Below are 26,552 nucleotides of genomic sequence, written 5' to 3'. Positions count from 1 at the left end.
CAACCCAAGGAACTGCCCACTGACCTTCAGGGTCCTCAAATAACTAAGAATTACAAAAAAAAAATTTTGGGGCACAGTGTTACTGACACACACACACACTGACACACACACACACACACACACAGACGACAAGTCGAGTTTAATACCGCATTTTTTCTTCGAAATGCGGTAAAAACTCTAAAAACATCTTGAAAAATTATGAAAATAGGTACACTTAAAAACGGCCATTTTTGATGAAATTTTTAATTAATTTTTTTTTTGCCCCATTGGATTTTCGACTTTTAAATGGACTTTATTTTTGATTTTCATTTGGAGCGTCCTTATTAAAAAAAAATAATTAAAAATAAATAAAACTAACCTTTGAATTTTTTAGAATCTTTAAAAAAATTAAATTATTTTTTTTATCTTTATTTACTTACAAAATCACTAACTTGAACATCCCCGTTCGAACTTGTTATTATTATTATTTTATAGATTACACACTACGAAACTCCTTTTATATCTCCTGTATGAATGTGCCTAATATGTAAAAATGTGTGTTCTCCCATATAATAATCATAAATCTGAGAGGTAGCATGTTTCCGTTTTTTAGTACTTACATGTGCGCTCCTCTCGCATTACCTTCGACATCTCGAGTGAAAAAAAAACAACAAAAATTATAGAAAATAAAATAATATATTTTAGCGATAAATGTGCGCCTTTCCAGCATTGGTCCAATGTGTGACACCACTCTTTCACACCATAACACATCAAGTTCCCTTTTTTCGTACGGAAAAACTAGATGGACAGACATGGATAGACAGATACGACTAGAAATTAACTTCTACTGGTGTTGGTTGTTGTTTTGCGTGTGTGACAATGATGATGATGATGACGACGACGACGTCGCAAGCACCCATCTCTGCTATATCGGAGAGGCAAAAGACACTTATAACGACAAATGAAAACATTTTGTGCACGCGGTGCTCGTTATATATGAGATATCAAAAGTACTTAACTACATTTGTTTTTGACCACATCCCAGGGATTACATGAGCAGATCTCTATCAGCAGCGTGCAAAAACTTTTTTTTTGTGTTGCCAAATAGAGTGAAGAACCAAACAAAATGATTATAGAGGCATTTAGTCGTCGTCGTTGTCGTGTGTGTGCAAAACAAATTATTTTATGTTTCCCCACACAGAGACACACGAGATTCACTATTCGATGAAAAAATATTGCAAATTGTTTCTTTTTTTTTCTTTGCATTCAATTCAGCACCGTATGTGTTTATTGTTTTAGCCATCTCGTGCTTTTGTGTCCCCAAACTAATATAATCAAGAGAAAAAAAAGAGAGACAAAACTCAATAATGTCCGGTTAACACAAGGACAGTTCATTAGTGATACAATTTTTTCTCTCCTCAATTGGTTTAGAATAGCTTTGATTGCTATTTTATTTAGTTTATTAATAAAATGAAATGAAAAGAGGAAAACTTAATTAGAAAGTCGGGCTTTAATTGTTGCCCAGCTTCGGATGGATATAAAAAGAAGACGTGACTATAGATTTTGTTTCGATTAATATTTTTTTTTTGTTATCCAGAATAATTTTTGCATTTTTGTAGGAGTTTATATTTTTTTCTAATTTATTTTAAAAATTTTTTAAGAAATAAGTTTAAATATTTTTATTAAAAAATGTCAACTGACTGACAAAATTTATAGGTTTCCCTTTAATTAAATATTGTTAATTAAAGAAAAAAATGGCTTTGACACAGTTTTTGATTTAGTTTTTCTCTTGATTTAGTTTTCAAAATAAAACTATGTCAAAGGAAAATTTTTTTTTCAGTTTCAATTTTTTGGCAGTTTTGAGTTATAAAATGATTAAAAATGATAAATTAAAGTCCTCTGACAAATTTTTATCCATTTGGAGCAAGATTTGACAAAAATTGCTTTGACACAGTTTTTGACACAGTTTTTTTTTGTCTTGATTTAGTTTTCAAAATAAAACTATGTCAAAGGAAATTTTTTTTTTCAGTTTCAATTTTTTGGCAGTTTTGAGTTATAAAATGATTAAAAATGATAAATTAGAGCCCTCTGACAAGTTTTTATCCATTTGGAGCAAGATTTGACAAAAAATGACTTTGACATAGTTTTTTTTGCTCTTGATTTAGTTTTCAAAACAAAACTATGTCAAAGGAAAATTTTTTTTTCAGTTTCAATTTTTTGGCAGTTTTGAGTTATAAAATGATTAAAAATGATAAATTAGAGCCCTCTGACAAATTTTTATCCATTTGGAGCAAGATTTGACAAAAATTGCTTTGACACAGTTTTTGACACAGTTTTTTTGCTCTTGATTTAGTTTTCAAAACAAAACTATGTCAAAGGAAAAAATTTTCAGTTTCAAAGTTTTGAGTTATAAAATGATTAAAAATGAGAAAAAGTTATGGAAAAAGTCTTCAAGGCTTTATTGCTTGAAATTGAACAAAAGTTATGGAAAATGTCTTTTTATTGGTTCTTAAGTTTAAAAATTGCTCAGTTAGTACTTTTAAAAATTTTTAAACTTTCGAAACTTCTTTAATCCAATCACGAACGTAAGCAACATTTCCATAAACTCCTGGATAGTCTCCATCAGCACAGCCAATTCCAAATGAAACCACTCCAACGAGCTTGTTATTATGCACAAGGGGACCGCCAGAATCTCCTTGACAAGCATCCTTTCCTCCATCAGTGTATCCGGCGCAAATCATGTCATCAGTGATTTTATTGAAATTTTGGTATGCCCAAACGCAATCATCGTGATCGACAATGGGTACAACTACTGATCTCAATTGTTTGTTGGATTGAATAAGGCTTTGAGTGCTTCCCCATCCGCTAACTACACATTTTGTACCGACAGGAGTTTCCTCACCTTTGGCAGGAAGACTGATACTTTGAACAGATTCGTTGAACTCCAAAGGTTCAGCCAACTCAAGAAGAGCAAAGTCATATTTGTTCGTTGATTTGCTGTAGTAATGATGGTTGATGATTTTTACGACATCGATGATTTTTCCGTCTTTTCTATGGAATGAAGAACCAATGCGAACTTTTATATCCTTGGGTTTGATTGAAGGGAAACAATGAGCTGCACTTAAGATCCATTTGTTAGAGATGATAGCGCCGCCGCAATGGTGATTTGAACGGTATTGAATGGAAACTTGGTACGGAAAATCTTTGATGTCGGAAATAACTCCTCCAACAATGCGACCATTTGGAGCAGCATGACTTGCTACAACAATGGAAGCAATAAGGAAAATTGAGAATAACATTTTTCTAATTTTTCCTGTTTTGAAGAGTAAGTTTATTGACTGAATGATAAAAAATTCGCAAATAATTGTGTTTTTATACTGAATTTTTATCAAGAAAGATCGAGAAAGATCAATCAATCAGAGCAATCTTATCAAGTGTCTAAATTAGAAAACAAAAACCGAACTTTTTATATCGTGAAGTCAATCTTATCTTAATGACAAAAGGCTGGAATTTTTTGCACATCATTATTCTATTTGGGCAAATAAAAATTACTTTTTGGCAAATAAAAAAGGTCCGCCTTTTTTATTTTATTTTTTAAATGGCAAATCAAGAAAATATTTAATGGTTTTAAATAATCAAATAAAATTGTAATATAATCAAGGAAATTATTTAAATATTAAAAAACATTGGAGAAAAATGGGTATAATTTACATGCAGGAACTACGGCAAGTAAAATTTTGTCTTTTTTTTAAACTCATTAGGTTATTGTTGGTTTTTCCCTATAAATTTTGTCAATGCCCATGACAATTGAGTGCGATTTGCAAAGGTCGCTTGTTTTTTTTTATAAATAAGCCAACAGAAAGGCGCTCTCGTAACGTGTGGCATCTTTTGATGACGGTATTGAATCCTTTATGGCGTTATTAGTGGCAAAACTTAGCAGAAAATAGTTTTCTATGAATTGTTCGGCTCTTTGGTTCGATTCTGATTTATTTGGTGCGTTTTATAGCACATTTTAATCATGGTGCAAATATTTCTGATATTTTTTGCCCTTTGTTTTCTTTTAATATGTTGGATTTTACGTGAAAAAAGCACATACTTACAATTAAATTGCTGCCAAATACATTTTTAGCTGCGTTGCGAATCGCTGGAATAGCGTCTTAAATAAGGTAAAAGACCTTACATATCGGGAGTACATATCGGTGCAGCCAAGCATTTTAAGACCGTCATTGATTGCCTTAAACCCAAATTTGTAGTCCTTTTCAGTCTCACCGTTGGTAAGGCAAACGCCCGGCAAAAAACTTGTTATCGGCACCGGTTGTGCCTTTTGAAAAATAAACACAATAAAATTTTTGGAAAAATTTTAAAAAAATAACTGCATGACTATTAAAAGAATTTGCATTTTCTACTCGCTAAATTTATTTTTGATTAGGTATAGATTTTTTCCATTTGCCAGAAAGTAATTTTGATTTGGTGATTTGATTTTTTATTTGCTCAATTTATTTTAGCCATGCCAAAAACTCAAAAGTACTTTATCTGAAAAATATTAAGAAATATTGCATTGATATTAAATAAAGAAAATCAGTTTTGAGAATGATTCTCTTTGAAATAAGCTTGACCTTGAAGTAACCTTGACGTTGTTTGAACAAAAACATGGAAATGACTAAAGATTTTTTTTTCAATTAAAACATATATAATTAATTTATTTTAGTTTTCAGATCATAACATTCTTAAACGCTAGAAACTTTCTTAATCCAATCGCGCACATTGGCAACGTTCGAGTAAACTCCAGGATAATTTTTATCAGCGCATCCTTTTCCCCATGAAACGACTCCAACCAACACTTTATTGTGCACAAATGGACCACCTGAGTCTCCTTGGCATGCATCCTTGCCTCCTGTACGGAATCCAGCGCAAACCATACGATCTGTAATTGGATTGAATCCATCATAATCCTTGGCACAATCTTCACGCGAGATAACTGGAACAACCACAGATCTCAATTGTGCGTTAGACTCTAAGCTACTTTGAGTATTTCCCCATCCACTGACGACACAATTGGCACCGGCAACAAGTTCCTCATTCTGAGCTGGAAGATCGACGCTTTGAACGGATGTGTTGAATTCAAGTTCTTCAGCTAATTCAACCAAAGCGTAATCGTAGTCGATAGTTCGTTTGTTGTATGATGGATGACTGACGATTTTAACGACTTTGACAACTTTTCCATCGCTTTTGTGGAATGATGATCCAACGCGAACCTTCAAACGACTAGCTGTCATTTGTTCCATGCAATGAGCTGCACTCAAAATCCATTTTTTAGAGATGATCGATCCGCCGCAAAAATGGCGGGAACCATCTTGCAAAGAGACTTGGTACGGGAAATCTTTGATATCGGATACAACTCCTCCAACAATGCGACCATTAGTGGGATAACGGAAGTCATTGCTTGGTGCAGCTTGACTTGCGACTACAATAGATGCGATAAGGAATACCGTAGATAACATTTTGTTACTTTTTCGGAGCTGTATTGATTAAAAGAGTAAGTTTATTGACTGAATGATAACAAATCCATAATTTGCTTCAGTTTTTATACAAATTTCTTATCATCAAGAGTTTGATTGATAAGATCTTTCACATGATTTGACGGAATGGGATTACCCAAAAGTGGAATTCCTTCCTTCCGTTTTGCTGCAAAATGGGAAAATCCAAAGTGTTTCACATAAGAAGATAACGACGTCCGACGATGGCCCACAGTCTTTTTGATATTTATGTCTCAAAGTTTACAGAAGCCACCCAGCAGGAGAGATTTATTTGTCACAATGTTTTACCGGTTTGTCGTCTAATTCTTTCGCTGCACCCACAAGTACAGCTACAGACATCTGCTTTTCCGGATCATAATCGTATTGTGTGCAATCACATTAATTTTTCCCGTCTTATGCTTGCCCAAAAGTTTTTGGCGAATCACACAGCTGAATAGTACACGGGAATGCAACCATAAAGCACGCAAGAAATGAGACAAGCACTAAATTTTCTTGCAATTTTTCTGCATTTATCGTGTATGGGTCTCTGTGCTTATCGCAGCCATATCGAATTTAAAAGTCTCTTGAACGAAAATTTTTACGGTTACCAAATAATTTACGAGTGTAATTAAAGCTGAGCTGGAGGAGCCATAAGCGAAAAAAAAAGAGGAAGAGTGAGTTGTGTTTCGTCCGTTTTTTCCTCCGAAATCACATACCAAAGCTCTATACCGGAGGAGAAACATCATTTAACCCCCATTCCCTCCGAAAATTTTATAATTATTATATCGGTATCTGTAGCCACACGTGCGTTCATTAAAACGACTGCGTGCACGAACGGAGAAAGCTCACAGAAGAAAATAAACGACATAAGGATGGAGTTAAAATTTTATCAAATAAATTATTGTTATTATTACTGCTTTGCTCGCTAGTCTACTACTTTTTTTTTATTTTTGATTCGGTACGACACAAAACTTTCTATATATATTTGAAATTATGATTATGATTTCTAAAGATGTCATTTTATTTTTGATTTATTAATATTACTATTGCCTTTTACTTTTTTGACTTGAAATTCTGTACTTTGTCTGTATTTATTTTTCAGGAGGACCACGATGATGTAGAGTAGACGACGATGGAGATGTAGTAGATGGAAAGAGGATAAATTGGGAAACAGACGATAACGACACCTTTTCAACAAATTATTTGTTATGATAATGGGTCCGTGTTTGGGAAATTAAACATTTTTTTCTGTTATTACCGTTCGGGGAATGGCGAGTGATTTGTAGAGGGAGTGCCGGGATTTTGTATTAAAGAAATTTATGCAAAAAAGTTTTTAGGAATCAAGCAACTCAAATTTTTGATAAAAAAATAATATTTGGTAAGTTTTTTAACAATTTTCAACTAATAACTTCCTTTTTTTTACTCAAAAATGTTAAAATTTCGTAAATAATTTTCAATAGGAATATTGTGAAGCAAAAAAAAAACACGGATTTGGTAAGTATCCTTTATACTTCTTTAATATCATAGCTGGTATCCTTACCACTAGACAATATGGGAATTTTAATAAAAATTTAAAGCTAGCGGATTGAATTTGACCTACAAACAAGGAAATCCACATTTTAAATAAAGAAAATAGAAGAAGTTGTCACGATTTTGCACTTCAAACATGACTTTGATGTTCAAAAGTCGTAAAAGCTACACTTTCCTTCAAAAACGAAATCAAAACTATCGGCGTTGTCATAAGCGAATCCTTCGTAAATAGACACGTACTAATAATTTACCTAAGTCTCCTTTATTTATGAGACAAAACCACATAATATGAGCCATAACATGCAACAAAGACATCGTTTTCCGATTTCCCTCAAACACACAAAACACACGATATTATATTTATACCTACTCTGAAGCATATCAAACAACCCGGGGTAGCATATGTTTATTGCAAATTGTATAATCTTTCCATCTCTCTGTGTGTAGTTCACCTCGACTCTTTGGATAGATAGAATGGAAGAAGTGAAGTGGTTTTAACAAGATATGTGATCCTTTTTCATTCATTTGAGTGAGTCAAACGACAAGTAATTTTCTATCTACACACATTATCCTATAAATATATAATAATGAAAGACCATGTAGCTTTCTGGCGAGGTCCTAATAGTAACGCACCTACACGTCCATGTCATATCATAACTATTTCTTTTGTACATGTTACTTGTGTCTTTTAAAATTTATCGTAGATAATGGACTTGGATGGATAATTCAGATCAGCAAACTTTCCTCCGATTATCGTTTGTATTAAACTACGATACTTTATCGATAGGATTATTCGTGGTGACCCTTAACCCAAATGTAGGATGCATGCGAAAAGAAAAAAAAGGAACGAAAAATCTATTTCAGTGATAACTGATAATGGACATGTCAGATGATGATGATGATGATGATCGCCAAAGAAAAAGGTAAGAAAAAGAAATCTGATGATGACAAAATATTGTGAATGGAAAAAAAAAGTTGCAACATACCAGCAAAAAGGGTCTCCAGAGATAAATTTGTTTGTAATGTTAAAGATTGAATTGAGATGCTGCTCGCTGATAACTTTTTGATGAATAACATCATTTTTGGAGGGGCACAAAGTTGAATGGATGCAGAGAAAAAGGATTGGAAAATTGTTGCAGCGAGTTAGAAGGTGACTATGGGACATGACACATGGGACAAACGTCCTTCCGAGTCCAATATATTTCAAGAGACTTCTTCTTTTGTTTGGTCGACATCGACGACGACGACGACGCAGATACCTGAGAGCCCATTATTCATACAAACACACAGAGAATAGAGGAAAGAAGAGCGAAACAGGGCTTTTGAGTGAGACACCGAGCCATTGTTATTTGTTTTTCCTTTTTATTATTATTACGTTATTTTTCGTACTGCCCTCTCATTCTCCGACTCTACCTGAGTAGTGAGTCTGGAGAAGAATGCACAAAACTAAATCATGCATCATACGTATGCTAACACTTCACAAAAACGAGATATCGTTGAATAAACTGAACAGAAACTGAAAATGAAGAAAAATTCACAGTAATGACCCACGTGGTTATTGGCGGTTAAACCATTTTTGAATATTTTCACATGTTTTTCGCTTGTAGGCTCTAAACCACTGAAGTTAGGTATAAACATATATATATCAAATTAAAGAGGACAAAAAATGCCATCTTTCTGTGCCATGGGCGATGACCGGAAAATTCATAATATTATGGAAACGCCTGTACTTTGTTTCATTAAAATCGGAGGACCTCATTTCCACAAGTACTAATTCACGGTGTGTGTGTGTGTGTGTGCGGTGCGGTAATGGCATCATATATCAAATATATTTAGTATATACTGAAAAATTTTACAATAAATAATACTAATGTATGTGCATAAATAAATATTATTTTATGTCACTAATGAATAAAATTTTTGGCTACGGAGCAAATAACAAACAACAAGCAAGCAAGAAATGCTACAAAGCTACAATTCACACCAAAATTTATTTATATTTTTTGTACGGGCTCACACTTTGTCCTTTCTTGTACTTTTTCCACGTCTCTCTTACGTGGCTACACTTCTCTGGGGATGCATACATGTAAAGTGCACTGAGCAATGAATTGGTAATACGTGAAAAACCGCGCGGTAACACAACATAATATATGCTCCCGAAAAATGTTCACACCTTAATATATATTTTCGCTTTCTACCGAAACTCTACAGACGACGCCGAACATTTACTGTTTATAATAAAATATTTTTGATATTTTTCCTTTATTTTGGAAATGTGCATTATTATTTATGATCGTAAAAGAGGTAATAATGGCGATGTGTTACAATTTATTTTCGTAAAATGAACATTTATTTGGATGCGTTTCCAGAACAACATTTTTTTTTGCATACGGGGGAAGGAAAATGATATTAGAGCAATGGGAGAGAACATAAAATGGTTACAAAAAAAAAATAAAATGTAGTTGAGCTTTGTCATTAAAGTCCGAATATACATAAAAAGCACATTTTTTGAATGATTTATGATCAGGCAAAGTCGGAAATGCGAATTCGCGATATTTTTAGTTGTTTGACCATTATTATTTGTGAAGTTGAATTAGACAGTGGCGATTTGGAAATGAACATTAATTTTATTTATTGTATTTTAATGTAAGGAAAGGTAATTTAATTGAACAATCTACAACGCAAAAATTTTCTAGCTTTTGTTTTAATGAAAGGAGTTCTTATAAAAGCTGAGAAAAAAATAATTTTATTAATTAAATTGAATTTTATAATTTTAATTAATTTTATTAAATATTTTTGAAAAATTAATTGTCTTCAATTTTTTTTCATCTCATTTTAAAGGTCAAAAATCCAAGTAGACAAAAATAAATTTTAAAAATGTTTTAATTAATTTTAATTTTAATATGATCTTTTTTTATAAAAATATTTTTCGAAAAATATCTGAACTTCTTTTTATTTTTTTAAATGATTTGTCAGTTTCTATGATTTTTTTTAAATTTTTGTAAAAAATTTTTGTGAAATTTTTAAATTAATTAATTTAATTTTATTTAAATTAATTTTAATTTAGCAAATCTCAATAATGATGATAAAAAGTTGAAGAAAATTATTTTTTTCAAAATATTTAATAAAAAAATAAAAATTTAATAATAAAAAAAATAAATTAAAATTTAATTTCATTTTAAAAAATTTTAATTATTTTATTTCGTATGTAAAAATTTTCAAATCTTTTTTTTTATTTTTTAAAAATATTTTAAATCTATTTTGCATTAAATTTTCTCAGTCTTTGGTTTAACTTTAATAATTAGAAATTGTTTGGACCGAAACCAAAAGATACATTTGACGTTAAAAAATAGTTGGTAAACACAAATCTAGCACATAATAATTATTATGATTATTCGTATACAAATCTGATTTTAAAATTATATAATAAATAAATTTGATTATGAAAATATTTAACAATAAAAATAATAATAATGCAACGACTAATAATTTATGACGATCGTCCGTTTTTAAATTTAAGTTTTTTTTTCGCCAATGTTTTGTTTTGTTATTATTTGCCATGCACAACGCAACAAAATACATGTTTAATAAAATAATATAAATAAATAAATAAAATATTTCTAAAACAATGAAATGTTCAATGCAGATGTGACATGAATAAAATAACTTCAGCTTGAATAGTTTCATCACAAACAGGACACCACCAACAACAACAACAAATACAGAGCAACATTAATAAAATAATGGAAATGTACATAAATTTCCTACCAAAAATGCATCACATTATTTATGCGAATTTAAAATAATAATAATAATAATGATTATCATTAGCTTAGCTGTTATTTTGTGAGTGTGCGATTTATATGCATGTGAAAAACATGTCCAATCACCCAAATGAATTATTATCCTGTTCATACCTCTGTAGGTAGTTTGTGAGTTTTAAGCTCTCTGGCTTGTAAAATTCCGCTGAATTTGACTGCGGAGTGTTTTTGTTGTTTTTAGAGTGCGAATTAGAAAATATTAGAAATTAACTTAAAAATTACTGAACAACACTGCATTTGACTGCAACAGAGCAATTAAATGAACTGTAAACACTAAAAAAAAAGAATTTTCTCGCTCGAAAAATTAAAAAAAAAAAATTAAAAATTTAATCCCATAATTTTATGAGTTTCGTAAGAAAAGAAAATAAACGTCACCTTATGCATTACCGAGATAACAAAAATCTATTTGAATAATGCATAATTTTTATTATTATTATGATTATTGCCATCAAGTGGCTCTTCTTATAACAAACTCGTGGACATAAAAAAATTTTGCAGGTGAAAACTTTTGCTTCCTTAAAGTTTTTTTTCACTGGATGCGCCGCCTCCGTTATATGCAGATTAATTGCAAGTAATTATGACGACAACGGAGCCAACGATGAAAATGGATAAAAGTACACAAAAAATTTTCACAACTTGTGGTAAAAGTCGTGATCGTATTTTTCAATTTTTTTTCATAAGAAAAAAAATTAACTGATTTTTTTTTTATTTTTTTAAAAAAATGCATCAAGTCGAAAAAATTTTTTTTTTAAGGAAAAAGGAAGAAACTCGTGCAAACGTACTAAAGGTAAAAATTAGCAAAAAGAAAATTTTAAGGAAAAAAACATTTCCTATCTCTCGTTTACCTGATGCTGAGCATTTTGGATTTTTAATGAAAGTATTAGTGTCTGGCACTTAAGTTTGGCCATTTAGTGCAATAATGTCGTCGTCGTTGTCGTTATAAGAACCTTATTAATGCATGACTTTAAAAAAGTTTTCCTGTTGGCCATAATCATAATACATAATCGTATATTTAAAATTAATGCGAAAAATTTTCCCGAAGAAAAGTGATGTATTTTTTTTCCAACTCGTTCTCTGTGTATGTTTTGATAAAATAATAATATTAAAATTTATTTTTCTCCAGAGATGTACGAGAGATTCTGATTTTAATTGCCTCATTCCCGTTTTCGGAATGTCTCAAACACGCAAAAATAATTGTGAAACGACGCACGAGTAAAAAGGAGAGGAATGTCATTTATTTTCCGCACAGCCTTTCAAAGTTATGACACACAAGTTATACATATTAGAAATGTTTCGATAATTAAATTGATATACGATTCTAATTAAATTAAGTCCACATAAATAATATTTTGCGTGTGTATATCCTGGAATATTTGTAATAATATATGCAAAAGTTTCGCTATGAATTTCCCTTATAATGTCCGTTTGCCGCTTGTGTGTGATTTCTATTTCGCTCATAAAATTCATTGTCCTACACATACACACACACATAATTATTATATTAGCTGGCGTTATTTTGCCTTTTATCGTTCGCAAAGTGTGAAGTGTCTGGCGTAGGTATTCAAAAAGGCATAAAACATATAATTTACGACATGAAAGGTCATGTACACGAGCATTTTTGGATCTATTCAGCGAAAAAGTTTCACGAGCGGGAAATATTTATGGATAATCGCTCGTCAACAGATTTTTTAAAATTTAAATCGAATTTGAATGAATCTGGTTACGAGCTTAAATTTTATAAATCGTGTCAAGTTTCAAGTCATAAGCTTTATCTTTTCAAAAATTTTGCTTGAAATTTTTACTAATTGATAAAATTATGTTAATTTTATTTAAGCCCCTCTTGAGTTGAAATATTGTCCTTTAAATGACCTTCAAATTTTTCTTAAATTTTGTACAATTTTGTTTTATAAAAAATCGACCTTTAAATGACTTTCAAAATTTTTCTTGTCCTTTAAATGACCTTCAAAGTTTTTTTTATAGTTTGTACAATTTTTTTTTATAAAAAATCGTCCTTTAAATGACCTTCAAAATTTTTCTTATATTTTTTGTAAAATTTTTGTGGTTATTTAAATAATATAAAAAAATTCTCATTTTAGGTATTCGATAAAAAATTATTTAAAATATACAAATATTAAATTTAAAGAAAAATTTTGAAAGACCTTTTTAGCTCATAAAAGCAATAAAAAAAATTAGATAATCTGCTAAACTTCTATGAAAAAAATCAAAAGGTTTAAAAGCTTTTTGTTCAGAAAAAAATTAAAAACTGAGAGTTGAATTCGTAAAAATTCACGAAAAAAGCTCTCAATCGAGTCTCATTGCCATTGAATCGCCTCTAATCCAATTGAAAACAAATTTACCATATTTTAATATCTCTTCATCTAAACGCAATTAAAACAATATATTCCTAAATTTATTAACAAAACACAAGTGTCGTTTTCCCTCTCTTTATGCATTTGCATCGCAATCCAAAATCTGTCCGGGTTTTTAACTGGCTTACACTCAAAATTTATCTGTATTTATCTCTCTTTTTGGTGCACACACCGAACACAAAAAACAATTGTGTGACAATTATGATGACTGAGGACAACGACGACTACGGATGACGATGATGCTCTGATAGGCACAACTGCACAAATCGCTTGCATGAAGGGACGAGACATTGCGTGCAGCAACATCAACTCATCCTAATCAAATTTTGCAAAATATCCAGTTAATTTGGTTGGCAAATGTAAATCATTGCATTGATATCTCCTTCGTTTCGATCGGATCTGTATGCGTTGGACGTGTGACACGTATGAAATTTTCATCTGTATTTATTTTGGATATTAGATTTTGAGTTTTTTTTCAGTGGATGCATCCAGCAGCAGCAACGGAACGACATAACTGCAATAATTTAATAAATGACGCAGCATAGTAAGAGCATGTCCTGTCCGTGCTTTGCCTCGCATCGACTACAATATTCGAAAGTAATCCACTTTGACATATTTTATTGATGCAATATCGTTTGATATTATCGTTATTTTCTGGCTATTATGATTATTTTTGAAGTCATACGTTATTTGATGATGATGATCTGTGAGATTTTCCTGTCCCTCCTTCCCTATATGCAGAATATTTTGGTTTGTCACGACCCTCTAAATCTGCAGTCATAAAGTATTTATAAGAGAATCTACACCTTCGCTACTTCGGTATGTAGTATGCCTGACCCTTCATTCGTTGTCCAATGAAGTAGGATGATTTTCTCATCTTCATAAACTATGATAAAATATCAAATAATAACCGAGGAGACAGATAGTTGGATGCGAAATTCAATACACATATTTCACGATTTTTTGTTGTTCAATATAGAGAGAAAGAAAAAGGATAAAATATTAACTTATTGCAGGTGTTCCGAATTTGAATGGAAATTCCGTTCCAATCTCCTCATTTGTTGCATCATCTCACTTCATTAGCTCAGTATCGTGCTATGGATTTTCCCACTAATTCATTGTCAAATTTCACAAACTCTTATCTCCTTATCTGACTGTCAAGTGTTTCGGAAACTATTTTTCTTATCACTAATGATAAGAATCCGGACATAAACTTGATTTTTTTAATCATTTATATAAGACGTCAAATCATAAGTGTTCTCAAAAGTAGTTGAAGTAACATGAAGTACACATTACTGATTTTCGTCTCGATAGTTTTGGGAAGTCAAGCTGTTCCCAATAGTCGTATTGTTGGAGGCTTTCCTATAACCATCAATGACGCACCTTACCAAGTTTCAATTTCCGCTGAAACGAACAATGGTCAACACTTTTGTGGAGGTTCAATTATCTCACGTCGATGGATTTTGACAGCAGCTCATTGTACAATTAACTTCGAGGCGTCAGAACTAAAGATTCGTATTGGATCATCCTTCCATGCTACGGGAGGAAAGCAAGTTGCCGTCAAGAAGTATGTGAATCATCCTTTGTATCTCTCGGAAAGCTTCGATTATGATTACGCTCTGATAGAATTAAAAGAAGACATCGAGTTGAGCGATAAAGTACAAATCATAGCATTGGTAGAGAAGGATGTCGAAGTTCAAACCGGAACTCCATGCATGGTCAGTGGATGGGGATTAACGAAGAATGAACTTGAATCACGAGATAAATTAAGAGCCGTGGTTGTTCCAATAGTTGACCGTAAAGTATGTGAGATGGAATATCAATCGTTAGTTACTGATCGAATGATTTGTGCTGGCGTTCCTGAAGGCGGTAAAAATAGTTGTTCAATGGATTCTGGAGGTCCTTTGGTTAGGCATAATGGAAACAAAATGGAACAAGTTGGTATTGTTTCGTGGGGAACCATAGATTGTAAAGTTGCAGGATATTCTGGAGTTTATGCAAATGTTGCCATTATGAGAGATTGGATCAAAGAAGTTTCAGGAGTGTAAAGGAAAGATATTCTTCTAATGAGAAACCAAATAATAAAGTTTAATTCAAACTGTAAAGCAAAATTAATATTAATTTAAAGTCAATGACTTTACTAAGATATCATTCAGTACAAAAACGTGTTCATTTTTATCAATAATCTTAAAAAGTTGCGACAGAAAGATTGGCGTCATAACTTACCAGCTGACGTAAAATCAATCAAATTGAGGAATCTTATCTAAAGTTTTTGGTTACAAATTATTTTTCTATAAAACGTGTCTCACTTTCGATTTTCTTATCATTTCATTCCTGCACTTTCTACCAAAAACTTGAGCCATGAAATTCGTTCTTTTGATTCTTTTTGGCGTTATTTTGGCAAAAACCAATTCGTTGCCAACCTCAAGTCGAATTGTCGGAGGTTCAGTTTTCAAAATCTCAGACGCTCCCTATCAAGTATCTGTACAATACAATGACGAGCATTCTTGTGGAGGATCAATTATCTCAAGTCGTTGGATTCTTACAGCAGCTCATTGCACATTTAGCGCCGAAGCATCAGAGTTTAAAGTTCGAGTTGGATCATCTTTTCATGCCAAAGAAGGTCGTTTAGTAAACGTTAAAAATATTATAAATCATATACGATGGAATCCATCGACAATTGATTATGACTACGCATTGCTGGAATTGGAAGAAGAACTTAGTTTTGATGATAAAGTACATAAAATCTCGTTGCCAAAAAAGAATGAAGAAGTTAAAGCTGGAAGTCAGTGCTTTGTAACTGGATGGGGACTAACAAATAACGAAAATGAGTCTCGAGATCAGTTGAGAGGAATTACTGTACCAATTGTTGATCATGAAGATTGTAAAAAGCAGTATTCGGATGGCTCGATTAAATTGACAGAACGTATGATTTGTGCAGGAATCCAAAATGAAGGAAAGGATACAGCTCGCATGGATTCTGGAGGTCCATTAGTGCTCAATAAAGTATTAGTAGGAGTTGTTTCATGGGGAAATGACAATCATTCAGGTGTCTATTCAAATGTAGCTTACATAAGAGATTGGATTGAAAAGAATTCAGGCGTGTAAAATATTTTCAGTATATGCAAGTAATTCTAACAATAAGTAATTCTAACGAATTCTAACAATTTAAGTGCCAATAAAAATAATTCAACTATTTAAAAAAAAAGTATAAAAAGCTGTGAATTTGTTAAAAAAGTATTTAGTAAAAGTCAGAATCTTAAGTCGATATGAAACGTTGTATTTTAATATTTTTCACTGTTTTGTACTGTCAGCAAGTCCTATTATCAGATTTACAACCCTATATTATTGGAGGTTTTAAAATTACCGTTGACAAAGCTCCTTATCAAGTTGCTCTTCTGTTGGGTTCATATCCTGACAATTACAGACATGTTTGTACGTTTAATAAGTACTTTTTCTCAGGTTATGGCGATTCTGGAGGTGGGTTAGTTTATAACAAAACTCTTGTGGGCATTGTCTCATGGGAAAGAGAATGTGGATCATCTAAGTATCCGGGAGTTTATTCCAACGTGGCTTTCGTACGCAATTGGATTCAAAATATAACTGGAATTTAACTGATTATCTTTAGTTGAGTTATAGTTAAATTGAATAATAGCGATATAAACAAAAATAATCGATTAAACTTTGAAACCAAAAAGCTCGTTATTTTCCATCAGTTATGAAAATGAGGTTCATACTTTTAGTTTTTGTAATAATTTCTGGTTCTCAGCAATCAAAATTAAAATCGAGAAATTCACTTCGTCCATTTATTCATGGAGGTCAAACCATCTCCATCGATCAAGCACCATATCAAGCTTCCCTTCAAAAATACGGAACGCATCATTGCGGAGGTTCAATAATCTCAGAAAAATGGATTTTAACAGCGTGCCATTGTGTTGAAAATTTTAAAAGTTCTGACAAATTGAAAGTTCGAGTTGGAACAAGCTACCGTAATACTGGAGGAAAAACTATTGATGTCAAAAACGTTTTTAGCCATCCAAACTGTTTTGCTCATCATCATAACAGCGATAATAAACTATATGATGCTGCCTTGATCGAATTGCAAGACAATATTGTGTTTGACAAAAATAAACGAGCTGTTAAGTTACCAAGTCTGAATGAAAACCTTAACATTGGAAGTACTGTTAAAGTTACCGGATGGGGAGAAACTAAAAGTTCATTGTATTCATATCAATTAATGTCAGTTGAAGTTAAAGTATTCGATCATCAAAAATGTGAAAAGGTATATTCGCATAATGATATAAAAGTTGGACCAGATGTGATTTGTGCGGGTATCAGAGGAGGAGGAAAAGATTCTTGTAAGAAATTTAATTTTAGCTCAATATAGAATTCAAACATTCCATTTATTTTATAGGCGGAGGAGATTCAGGAGGACCTTTAGTGCACAAAGAAACTCTTTTTGGAATTGTCTCATGGGGAAAAGGTTGTGGTAGTGCAAAATATCCAGGAGTTTATACAAATGTAGCTTACATAAGAGACTGGATTAAGAAACAATCAGGCGTATGAATATTAAAACTTTTTTTGTGTTAATCAATTTATCGTAACTAATTGATCAAATTGACTTCGGTACAAAAAAGAACTCCAAGTTTAAACAGTTTTCTTATTATTGCATCAGTTTTTAAAATGAAGTTTACGCTTTTAATTCTCTTTGTAATTTCTGACTCTCAACAAGCAAAATTAAAATCAAAGAACTCACTTCGACCATTTATTATTGGAGGAGAACCAATTACCATCGATCAGGCACCATATCAAGTTTCACTTTTATTCAGGGGCTTTCACAAATGTGGAGCTTCAATCATATCACAAAAATGGATTTTGACGGCATGCCATTGTGTCGATGATTTTAACACTCTAAGTGATTTGAAAGTTCGTGCAGGCTCTCGTTACCACAGATATGGAGGAAAATTATTTAAAATTCGAAACATTTTTTCAAATCCAAAATGCAATATTGAGAATGCCACATTTGACTCCGCTCTAATTGAATTAAGACATAAGATAAGGTTCGGCAAAAAAATACAAGCTATAAACTTACCAATGGAAAATGAAGAACTTGCTGCTGGAACTTTGGTTAACATATCTGGATGGGGAGCTACCCGTTTCCCAGGATTTAATTCTGATGTACTAATGTCTACTGAAGTAGCAATAGTCGATTATGAGAAATGCAAAAAAGTGTATTCTTTCGATTATTTTGGACCAGATGTGATTTGTGCACAAGTTGAAGGAGGGGGAAAAGATACATGTAAGTTAGAGCTTCCATAAACTGATGACTACTGAATTGTACTACTGATGACTACTGACTTTAGGTACAGGAGATTCTGGAGGACCTTTAACGCATAATGGAACTCTTTTTGGAATAACATCATGGGGAAGAGGTTGCGGAACAGCAAGGTATCCAGGAGTTTATTCAAATGTTGCTTACATACGAGAATGGATTAGAAAAGTAGCAGGAGTCTAATACTTGACTTTCCAAAATTAATAGTTGGTTCAAAGATATGTTTCTTTAGAGATTTTTTCAAACAAAAAAGCAATGTCTGAAATTTCCCTTCAAATTTGTACCAACCTTTGATAGTTTTTCTCCATTTCTTTCATGCGTCATACAAACGACGACACAAATATATTCCCTGGACTAAAGACTGATCTCATCGTATTGTTTTTCTCATAAACATCCAATCGAATCCAATCCCATCCTATCTCCCTTTTCCACATATCCAACATATAACTCTATATCAAGAAAAAGAAAAAAAATGAGAAGACAATGTCCAATATCAATAAACTTTCATTTAATTCTGCATTTTCTCGAACTGGACACGTCTACGGACAAAATATTGTTCAATAAAGACATGAAATCTATGGGACTGCCATTTTTCTATCATACATATAAGTCGTCTTTTGCTCTGGATTACCTGAGATATTTATTTCACTTACACTTGACCGTTCCCGGATTTAATCAGAGAGATAGCTAATGAAGTGGCAAATAAAATATTTTTAATGAACAGGAACCTGACTTGAATTTCAGTCTATTGTCTCCATAAATCATAAAACAATAAAAAAAACTTCGAAAACAGCGAGACAATGAGACAATAGCTTTACTTTTTTGCAAGTGACTCTCTTTCACTAATCACACATTCAATTCTATTGCAGATGCTTTACTTTTTGGTATACGATAAAAATCTCCAATAATGATAATTTTTTCACCTTTTCCAACTGTTCCGCGCAGAAAAAAGGTGTGAGAATATGGAGGAGCCTCCATTCCCTATCATAATATTTTATCAAACACACGCCACACAAATAACTGCGATAAATCATTTTTTACCGATAGAGAGAAGTAAAAACGAGGAACCACATAAAAATATAATTCAAACTCAGTTCTTCTTCTTCTCTTTTTTTTTTACGGAATTTTCATTTCCTTTTCAAAGTGTGTGTGTGTTTGCCATGTAGAGAAGTCTTTCGTATGGCGGAAAATTTTCGTTGCAGTGGTACATGAATTTGTGCAATCAATTATAAATTACAGAACAATAATTTTTAATGTGTGTGCTCGGGTACTTTTTAGATTTTTGCACTGGATTTGAAATATATTTTCATAATTTATGGCGATGTGAAGAGAAAATCTGAATCTGTTGAACAATGTTTTTGCTAAAATTTCGTTTTTAGATTTGCTGATGATCAAAATTTGGTTTATGTTTTATTTAGTCAATGCCAATTAAGAACTGACAGAAAATTTTAATTTTTTTTTTTTTTTGTTAAAAATATACATATTTATTTATTAATGCAAAATAATTTAATTAATACATTTTAAAATTAAAAAATATTTTATATTAATATTTATAATAATATTAATTGAACTAAATTAATAAATTAATAAATTTAAATTAAAATTAAATATTATTTTTATAATTTCATAAATTTAATGTTTGATTGATTTTTTAATTTTTTTTAAATAAAAAATATTTTTTTTTATTTGAAACCAATTCTTTAAAATAAAATTAAAATTAAAATAAAATTTTTTAAGATAAAATTTAATAAGAAAAAAAAATAATTTATCGGTGTAAAAAAAAATAATTATTTATTAATAATTAAGTCCTTTCATTTTTTTCTATTTTTTTTTTATAATGAAATGCTCTTGAATATTTCCTCATTATTTGTTTTAGATTTTTTTTTTCTAATAATTATAAAATTTAAATGCGATTTATTCAAATATTTTGTTCGTTATTTTTTCTAAAAAAAATTCGAAACTGAGTTTTAAATATATTTGCATTAAATTACGCGGAGAAAAAATATATCTGTTGAACAATATTACAAAAAAAAAAAATCAATTGATGATCAAAATTCGACTGATAAGAGCAACAGTCGCCAAAAGTGTATGATAATTTTTTTCATTAAACTATTTAGATAAATTTAGCTGAATAAATAGACGAGTCAAAAAGTTTTATTTTATTAAAAAAAAGACAACAAGCATATTTTCTATTAGTTCTTGTCTCTCTATCAGTGGTGCTGAAAAGATACGAAACATGGAGACATGTGGATGTTTGTTGTCAATATTGTTGCTCGCTCCTTTTGTTGGGTTGAGGGAGCGATAAAATGTATGGCAAAAGTTTTGTTTCTCCTTGTACATTATCGATGAAATTGTGCTAGATTTGAGGATTTTTAGCGCGCAACTTCCATCAGGGCTCGCCAAGAGATTTTCCCTCCAATAAAAAATTTGAACCTTTGTTTCGAACATCCTTCCTTTTTTCCGTTGATTACAATTTTTTACATTTTTCATACATTTTTACCTTTTTATGCATAAGCAGAAAATTTATATTCAACGGCATGCCATGCCGGATATATTAATAAGTCAGGACAATTGAATAACAAAAAATAAGCAAAACATGTGTAGGTTCTTCTCGTGATTCAATTCAACTCAACGCGACTCGGAAAAATTGTAATCAGTGCACAAGCATAAAAAATTGTATTATTTTATTATTATTTTCCAACCCCATCCCAAGGATGTCGCGTTGGCGGTCTTTTTTTTTTTTTTAAAAAAACTTATAACTCGAGTTTTACTTTGATATTTATGTGTGATTGTGTACGCTCTTGTTTGTCTCTTGTTTATGTAACTTTTGCGAAACTTTTTTTTTTCTGCTAGCTGAGAAATAATTTTTTCAAAGACTTAGCAAGAGATTAGTTTCCCAACTGTGTCGCATCTTGTCTTTTGTTCTTTTTTTCCTTCGTTTCAATTGATTTAAAAAGTTTGATGCACTCAAGGATTCGCTCGGTATGTTTTCTTATTAAATGTCATATATTTTAAGGAGTTTAATTGCGCCAGACTCGGCAGCAAAAAAAAAAAAAAATGAGAGAAAAAAGATGGCAGTAAAAGTCATTGGGATTCAATAAATTTTGGGGCGTGATTGCGCACGATATTTGCTGCGATCTTGATGCATCATCGTGCCATAACACACAATTTTCAGGTAATAATTCTTCAACTATCATCTACACAATCAAGCCACTTATCACTGTTGGTGTAAAAGGTATAGCTAAAGTAGAGAGAAAAGAGAGCTTGAAAAACATATAAACTTAAATTGTAAAAAATTTACGTTTCGAAAGCTGAAAATTTCTAGAAGCATGGAGAATATTTTGAAAGCTCGAAATTAAAAAAATAATTAATATTTAAAGTATTTTTAAAATATTTATTTTTTTTTTATAAAATTTTTTATTAAAAAAAAAAATTATCCTTTTTATTAAGTAAGCTCTTTACATAAATGTCTTAAAATTGCAAAAAAAAAAAAAATTATTAGGATTTTCTTTTGATTTCATTTGAAATTAAAGAAATAAAAAAGTTTAAAAATTAAAAAAAAATAATTGAATAATTTGATCAAACATTATTAAAAAAAATATTATTAAGAAATTATATTAATTTATTATTAATTAATTAATTAATAATTTTTAGTTAAAAAAATAAATAAATTAAATAATTTTTTATCGATATTTGTCTTTTTTTTATAAGTAATAATAATTTTTTTTTTAACAATTTAGGCCGTTCCAATGGGGCAAAATAAAAAAAAAGTTAAAAATTTAACCAAAAATGATTGTTTTTGGGTGTATTTTCATAATTTTTCAAGAAAATTTCCAAAATTTTTTTTCTAATTTTTAAATTTTTCTAATTTTTGTTTTGAAAATCATATTTTATCATTAATTTTCTTCTCTAAAAATAGTTTTCATAAAACTATTAAATTTTTTTTTTTCAAAATTTTTTACAGTTATTTTTTATGAAAGTTTTTTCTTTAATTTTTATTATGAAATATTCTGAAATTTATTTTAAATAAAAAAATTTAAAGTAAATAGTAAAAAAACATCAAAAATTGAGAAAAATTTGTCATTTGGTATGAAAATAATATTTCAAAACTTTTTTTTTATTTTGCCCCCCCCCCCATTTTATTTTCAAAAATTTTGGATTTTATTTTTTATTTTCATTTGGAGCGGCCTTATTAAAATAATTTCAAATTAATTTTAAAAAAATCTTTTAAATTTTAATTTATTAAATTATTTTAATTAAACTTTTTAAAAATTATGATTTAAAAAAAAATAATGAAAAATTAAAATTTGCTTAAATTTTATAATTTGTTATAAATCGATTATAAATCGCAAAAAAATTAGTTTCCGAAACATAAATTTTTCACAGTGAAGAGCTCGAAAAGCATATAAAATAATATAAAAAATGCCTTGCACAATGAATGGTCAAAGTCAATGCAGTTTTTTTCTTTCTATCTTTTTTTTTATTTCTAAGCTATAGACACGTTCATGACCATTGTCGACGCACGTCGTCGTAGTTGTCGGAATACAATTGAAGGCAATATATCTTTTTCTTGTGCAACACACGAAATAAAATGTCTATATTTCCGATCCAACCGTATTTGCCTTCAAACTACGAACGCAGAGACGAAAAAAAGTAGACAAAAGCCTGAATTGAGTAGACATTGAGCTAGCTGGAAGAGCTCCGCGTGTTAGGTTGTTACGAACGATGCCAGTTATGATTTGGCCCCACTTCCCCCTATTTGCCTTCAAACTACGAACGCAGAGACGAAAAAAAGTAGACAAAAGCCTGAATTGAGTAGACATTGAGCTAGCTGGAAGAGCTCCGCGTGTTAGGTTGTTACGAACGATGCCCATAAATAATTCAATATGCAGGCACAATGCATTCAATAAACATTTTATTTGTTATTTTCACGAACACAAATCATTTTGGTCGCAACCAAATAGGCGAACGGAGAGCCTTCAGATGCGAGAAAAACACGATTTATTGTAGAAATGTATTATATATGTGCACAATTAAAAGTAACGCCTTTTTAACATCAATCAAACATTTTTTTCGTGTATTTGGATGTGAATACGCTCTTTTTGTGTTGCGAAAGGCTATAATTATTATCTAACTGCTTGAGTTGCGTTGAGCGCGAAGATAGAGGAGTGTTCGCGCTATTTGCGCAAATAAAATAGAAACGAGACTGGAAACACCGGTAGGTATATGAATGAATAATGTGGATTTTTAATGCGGTATGTTATGGAGTAAATGTTGTTTTCAACGAAGACCAACGATGTAGAATTATAAATTGACAACGATTATTATGGAATTTTTCCGCTTGTTAACATTTTGACTCCGAACAGGCGTAGATCAAGAACTGCGATCATAAATTTTTCTTTTATTCAGTTAATTTATGTGAATATTTTTTTTGGATTGCAAATTTTATTATTAATAAAAATAAAAATTAATAAAATAAAAAAAAATTAATAAAATAAAAAAAAATAAATTAAATAAAAATTTAGAAAAATTGGTTTATTTTTTAAATTTCATTTTCTTTTTATAAAAAATTTCGGTAAAATTTAAAACTTGCTAATTATTTTCTTTTAATTGAATTTTTTATTAATTAAAGTTAAATATAAATTAATAAAATTTTTGTAAAAAGTTGAATTTAAAAAAAAAATAATTTCTTAATAAAAATTTCCACGATAAGAAAAAAAAATTCTATAATTTATAAAATTTTGTTTAATTTTTTTATACAAGGGCTTGAAGCTTTTTTTATTAAATTTTAAAGATTTTATTTATTAAACGGATTTTTTTTCTCCAAATTTATTTTAAGTTAAGAAAAATTTATTCAAAAACAAAAAAAAATTAAAATATGTTTTTTTTTGTGAAAATATTTAATAGTTAAATTTTTTTTTCTTTTGGTTTTTAATTTTTTCAATCGATTAGACATGACTTGATTTTTAAAGTTATTTTAATGATTTTAAGCCTCTAATAAACTTTAATTTAGATAATAATTTTTTGTTGTCCTGATTTGTTTTTTTCATATTTTTTTACTAAATATTAATGAAAAGCGCTGAAGAAAAAATTTTCAATTCAAAATTTCACCAAAAAATATATTTTCCCTCTGGATCCAATTCCAAAGTTGATTTCTGATAAAAAATCGAAGTCATTCAGCGAAATCAAAAGACATCACAAAAGTCCTTAGAAACCGATAAACTGATTATCTGCATCAATAATCTGCATATAAAGCTACCTCTTTCTCTCTTTCTTGGAGGGAATTGCTTTCTCTGTGGATGAAATTTCGTAAATAAAGAAACAAACCTTCATCTACACTTCTTACAACAAAAAAGCATCTTCTCTCTCGAACAAACATTCACTTGAATACAAATAATCTATAATAAACCACAAAATCCTTTCCTCACATTCCATGAAGACGCACAAAAGATACGAGAAATTGATAACGACCCAGTGATCATACAAAAGTTCAAGTCTTTCAAAAACATCTTCATGCCAAAATATCTCGGAGAAATCGAAAAAAGAAGCAAAAAAAATTGTATTGAACCGAGATTGCTTTTACCTTTTTGAATTACTACTCGGCTCCGCATGTTATATGGCAATAATAAATAAACATGTCCCTTCAATATAAATATCTCTCTCTCTCTTCTTTCTCTGTGGGACAAAATGCATCTTCAGAAGAAAAAAAATCAGACAAAATATTATTTTATTAAATATTACGGAGGAGAAGAAAAGTTAAAATTGTATCAGAATCAAACGAAGAAGAGATAAAATGTGGCCTTATTGTATTCAAGTTTTCGCCAGTTGTTTCGTTTTGAGCATTACAATACATTCTGAATCATTTCATCTTTCAAATTCATGTATTTTCTTTGTGTTTTTCTCGTATTTATTTTATTTTGTCAGACCAATAACGGTGAATGTTTTGGGCATCTCATCGATATTTATGAACTTTGGCTTTTTATTTGGACAAAAAAATTGTATTGAAAGTCAATTGGATTGTTTTTGATAAGAAATAAAAGATTTCTGATTTTTTTTATGGAAAAAATTGGAGGAAAAATGAAAATTTTGTCAAAAATAAAAATTTATGATATTTTTTTTTGAACTCAGGTCGCTCAAAATTTTTTTCAATGTTTTTGTCGCAAGGTAAAAAAAAGTTTAAAATTTATTATTTAAAATTAAGCAATTTTTTTTATAATTTAAAAAAAACATAATTTAAATTTTGTTTAAATTAGAAAATAAATTAAAAATAAAATAAAATTTAAATAAATTTTATTTTTATAATTTATTTAAATTTTTTCATAATTAAAAAAAAAATTCAATAAATTTCAAAATGAATTTTGTAAAAATTAGTATTTTTACATTTTTTAAAGAAAATTGACAACATTTTTTTCAAAATTTTTTGACTGTTATTTTTTATATTTTTTTACTTAAAATGGTTTAAATTAGCAAATACCAAAAGCAAAAAATAAATGAAATAAAAAATGAAAAAAATAAATATTGAATTTTTACCAAATTGGTTTACCAAAATTTACATTTTATAAAAAAAATATTTCAAATTTTTTTTTTATTTAGGCCCCCCTCATTTTGAAAAAAGACTTCTAGGACAAAAACATAAAAAAAATTAGAACGGCCTTATGTAGGTTTTTCATTTGGTGAAAATTAAAAAAAAAATATTTAAAAAAAATATTTAAAATAATATTTTAAAAAAAATATTTAAAAAAAAATATATTTAAAAATAATAGACTTCAAAAAAAAAATTAAGAAAAAAAGACAAATTCAACGAAAATTTCTTATCCTTCGAAGTCATCACAAGAAATTTTTGATTCAATCCAATTTCATCTCGGCAACGTGTCGGAATTGACACCAGCACAACACATTCCGTGACATTCATTGCTGGCTGCTGTCTTCATAATATGTTTCCTTGTTTATTTACGACAACTGCCATGTCACATTTTTCACACAACAGACACAGAGCGCGGCATTC

The 26,552-nt window shown here is 30.0% G+C and overlaps 6 protein-coding genes and 1 long non-coding RNA gene across 7 annotated transcripts in view; 4 read left to right on the top strand and 3 right to left on the bottom strand.

The window, feature by feature from the left end:
* The window catches only part of LOC134832263 (uncharacterized), a 219,740-nt gene that overhangs the window by 165,405 nt on the left and 27,783 nt on the right, over nucleotides 1-26,552 (bottom strand). The gene's annotated exons all lie outside the window — the stretch shown is intronic.
* Nucleotides 2,529-3,278, bottom strand: LOC134832255 (trypsin-2-like). The gene has a single exon (XM_063846241.1). The coding sequence runs from the start codon at nucleotides 3,276-3,278 to the stop codon at nucleotides 2,529-2,531; it is 750 nt and encodes a 249-aa protein (XP_063702311.1).
* On the bottom strand, nucleotides 4,654-5,521 carry LOC134831296 (trypsin-1-like). The gene has a single exon (XM_063844995.1). It carries the CDS (start codon nucleotides 5,478-5,480, stop codon nucleotides 4,707-4,709), a length of 774 nt encoding a protein of 257 aa, XP_063701065.1. The 5' UTR covers nucleotides 5,481-5,521; the 3' UTR covers nucleotides 4,654-4,706.
* LOC134830463 (trypsin 5G1-like) lies at nucleotides 14,496-15,296 on the top strand. Its single transcript, XM_063843963.1, has one exon. The coding sequence runs from the start codon at nucleotides 14,496-14,498 to the stop codon at nucleotides 15,261-15,263; it is 768 nt and encodes a 255-aa protein (XP_063700033.1). The 3' UTR covers nucleotides 15,264-15,296.
* Nucleotides 15,556-16,478, top strand: LOC134831599 (trypsin-1-like). Its single transcript, XM_063845373.1, has one exon. It carries the CDS (start codon nucleotides 15,577-15,579, stop codon nucleotides 16,321-16,323), a length of 747 nt encoding a protein of 248 aa, XP_063701443.1. The 5' UTR covers nucleotides 15,556-15,576; the 3' UTR covers nucleotides 16,324-16,478.
* On the top strand, nucleotides 16,940-17,781 carry LOC134832254 (trypsin 3A1-like). Its single transcript, XM_063846240.1, has 2 exons — nucleotides 16,940-17,573; nucleotides 17,630-17,781. Exons 1-2 carry the CDS (start codon nucleotides 16,940-16,942, stop codon nucleotides 17,779-17,781), a joined length of 786 nt encoding a protein of 261 aa, XP_063702310.1.
* LOC134832247 (trypsin-7-like) lies at nucleotides 17,899-18,730 on the top strand. The gene is made up of 2 exons (XM_063846223.1): nucleotides 17,899-18,514; nucleotides 18,579-18,730. The coding sequence occupies exons 1-2, from the start codon at nucleotides 17,899-17,901 to the stop codon at nucleotides 18,728-18,730; spliced, it is 768 nt and encodes a 255-aa protein (XP_063702293.1).

This window comes from Culicoides brevitarsis, chromosome 2 (assembly GCF_036172545.1).
Source record: "Culicoides brevitarsis isolate CSIRO-B50_1 chromosome 2, AGI_CSIRO_Cbre_v1, whole genome shotgun sequence".
In the NCBI taxonomy this organism is placed as follows: domain Eukaryota; kingdom Metazoa; phylum Arthropoda; class Insecta; order Diptera; family Ceratopogonidae; genus Culicoides; species Culicoides brevitarsis.
Note: the sequence above shows the minus strand (reverse complement) of the source record. Positions and strands in the feature narration are given on the sequence as shown.

Bases quoted from the DNA above. Each gene is read 5' to 3' on its own strand.
- LOC134832254 (XM_063846240.1), top strand. From the start codon at position 16,940: ATGAGGTTCATACTTTTAGTTTTTGTAATAATTTCTGGTTCTCAGCAA. The intron at 17,574-17,629 runs GTAAGAAATTTA...TTTATTTTATAG, and splicing joins AGGAGGAGGAAAAGATTCTT to GCGGAGGAGATTCAGGAGGA.
- LOC134832255 (XM_063846241.1), bottom strand. From the start codon at position 3,278: ATGTTATTCTCAATTTTCCTTATTGCTTCCATTGTTGTAGCAAGTCAT.
- LOC134832247 (XM_063846223.1), top strand. From the start codon at position 17,899: ATGAAGTTTACGCTTTTAATTCTCTTTGTAATTTCTGACTCTCAACAA. The intron at 18,515-18,578 runs GTAAGTTAGAGC...TACTGACTTTAG, and splicing joins AGGAGGGGGAAAAGATACAT to GTACAGGAGATTCTGGAGGA.
- LOC134830463 (XM_063843963.1), top strand. From the start codon at position 14,496: ATGAAGTACACATTACTGATTTTCGTCTCGATAGTTTTGGGAAGTCAA.
- LOC134831296 (XM_063844995.1), bottom strand. From the start codon at position 5,480: ATGTTATCTACGGTATTCCTTATCGCATCTATTGTAGTCGCAAGTCAA.
- LOC134831599 (XM_063845373.1), top strand. From the start codon at position 15,577: ATGAAATTCGTTCTTTTGATTCTTTTTGGCGTTATTTTGGCAAAAACC.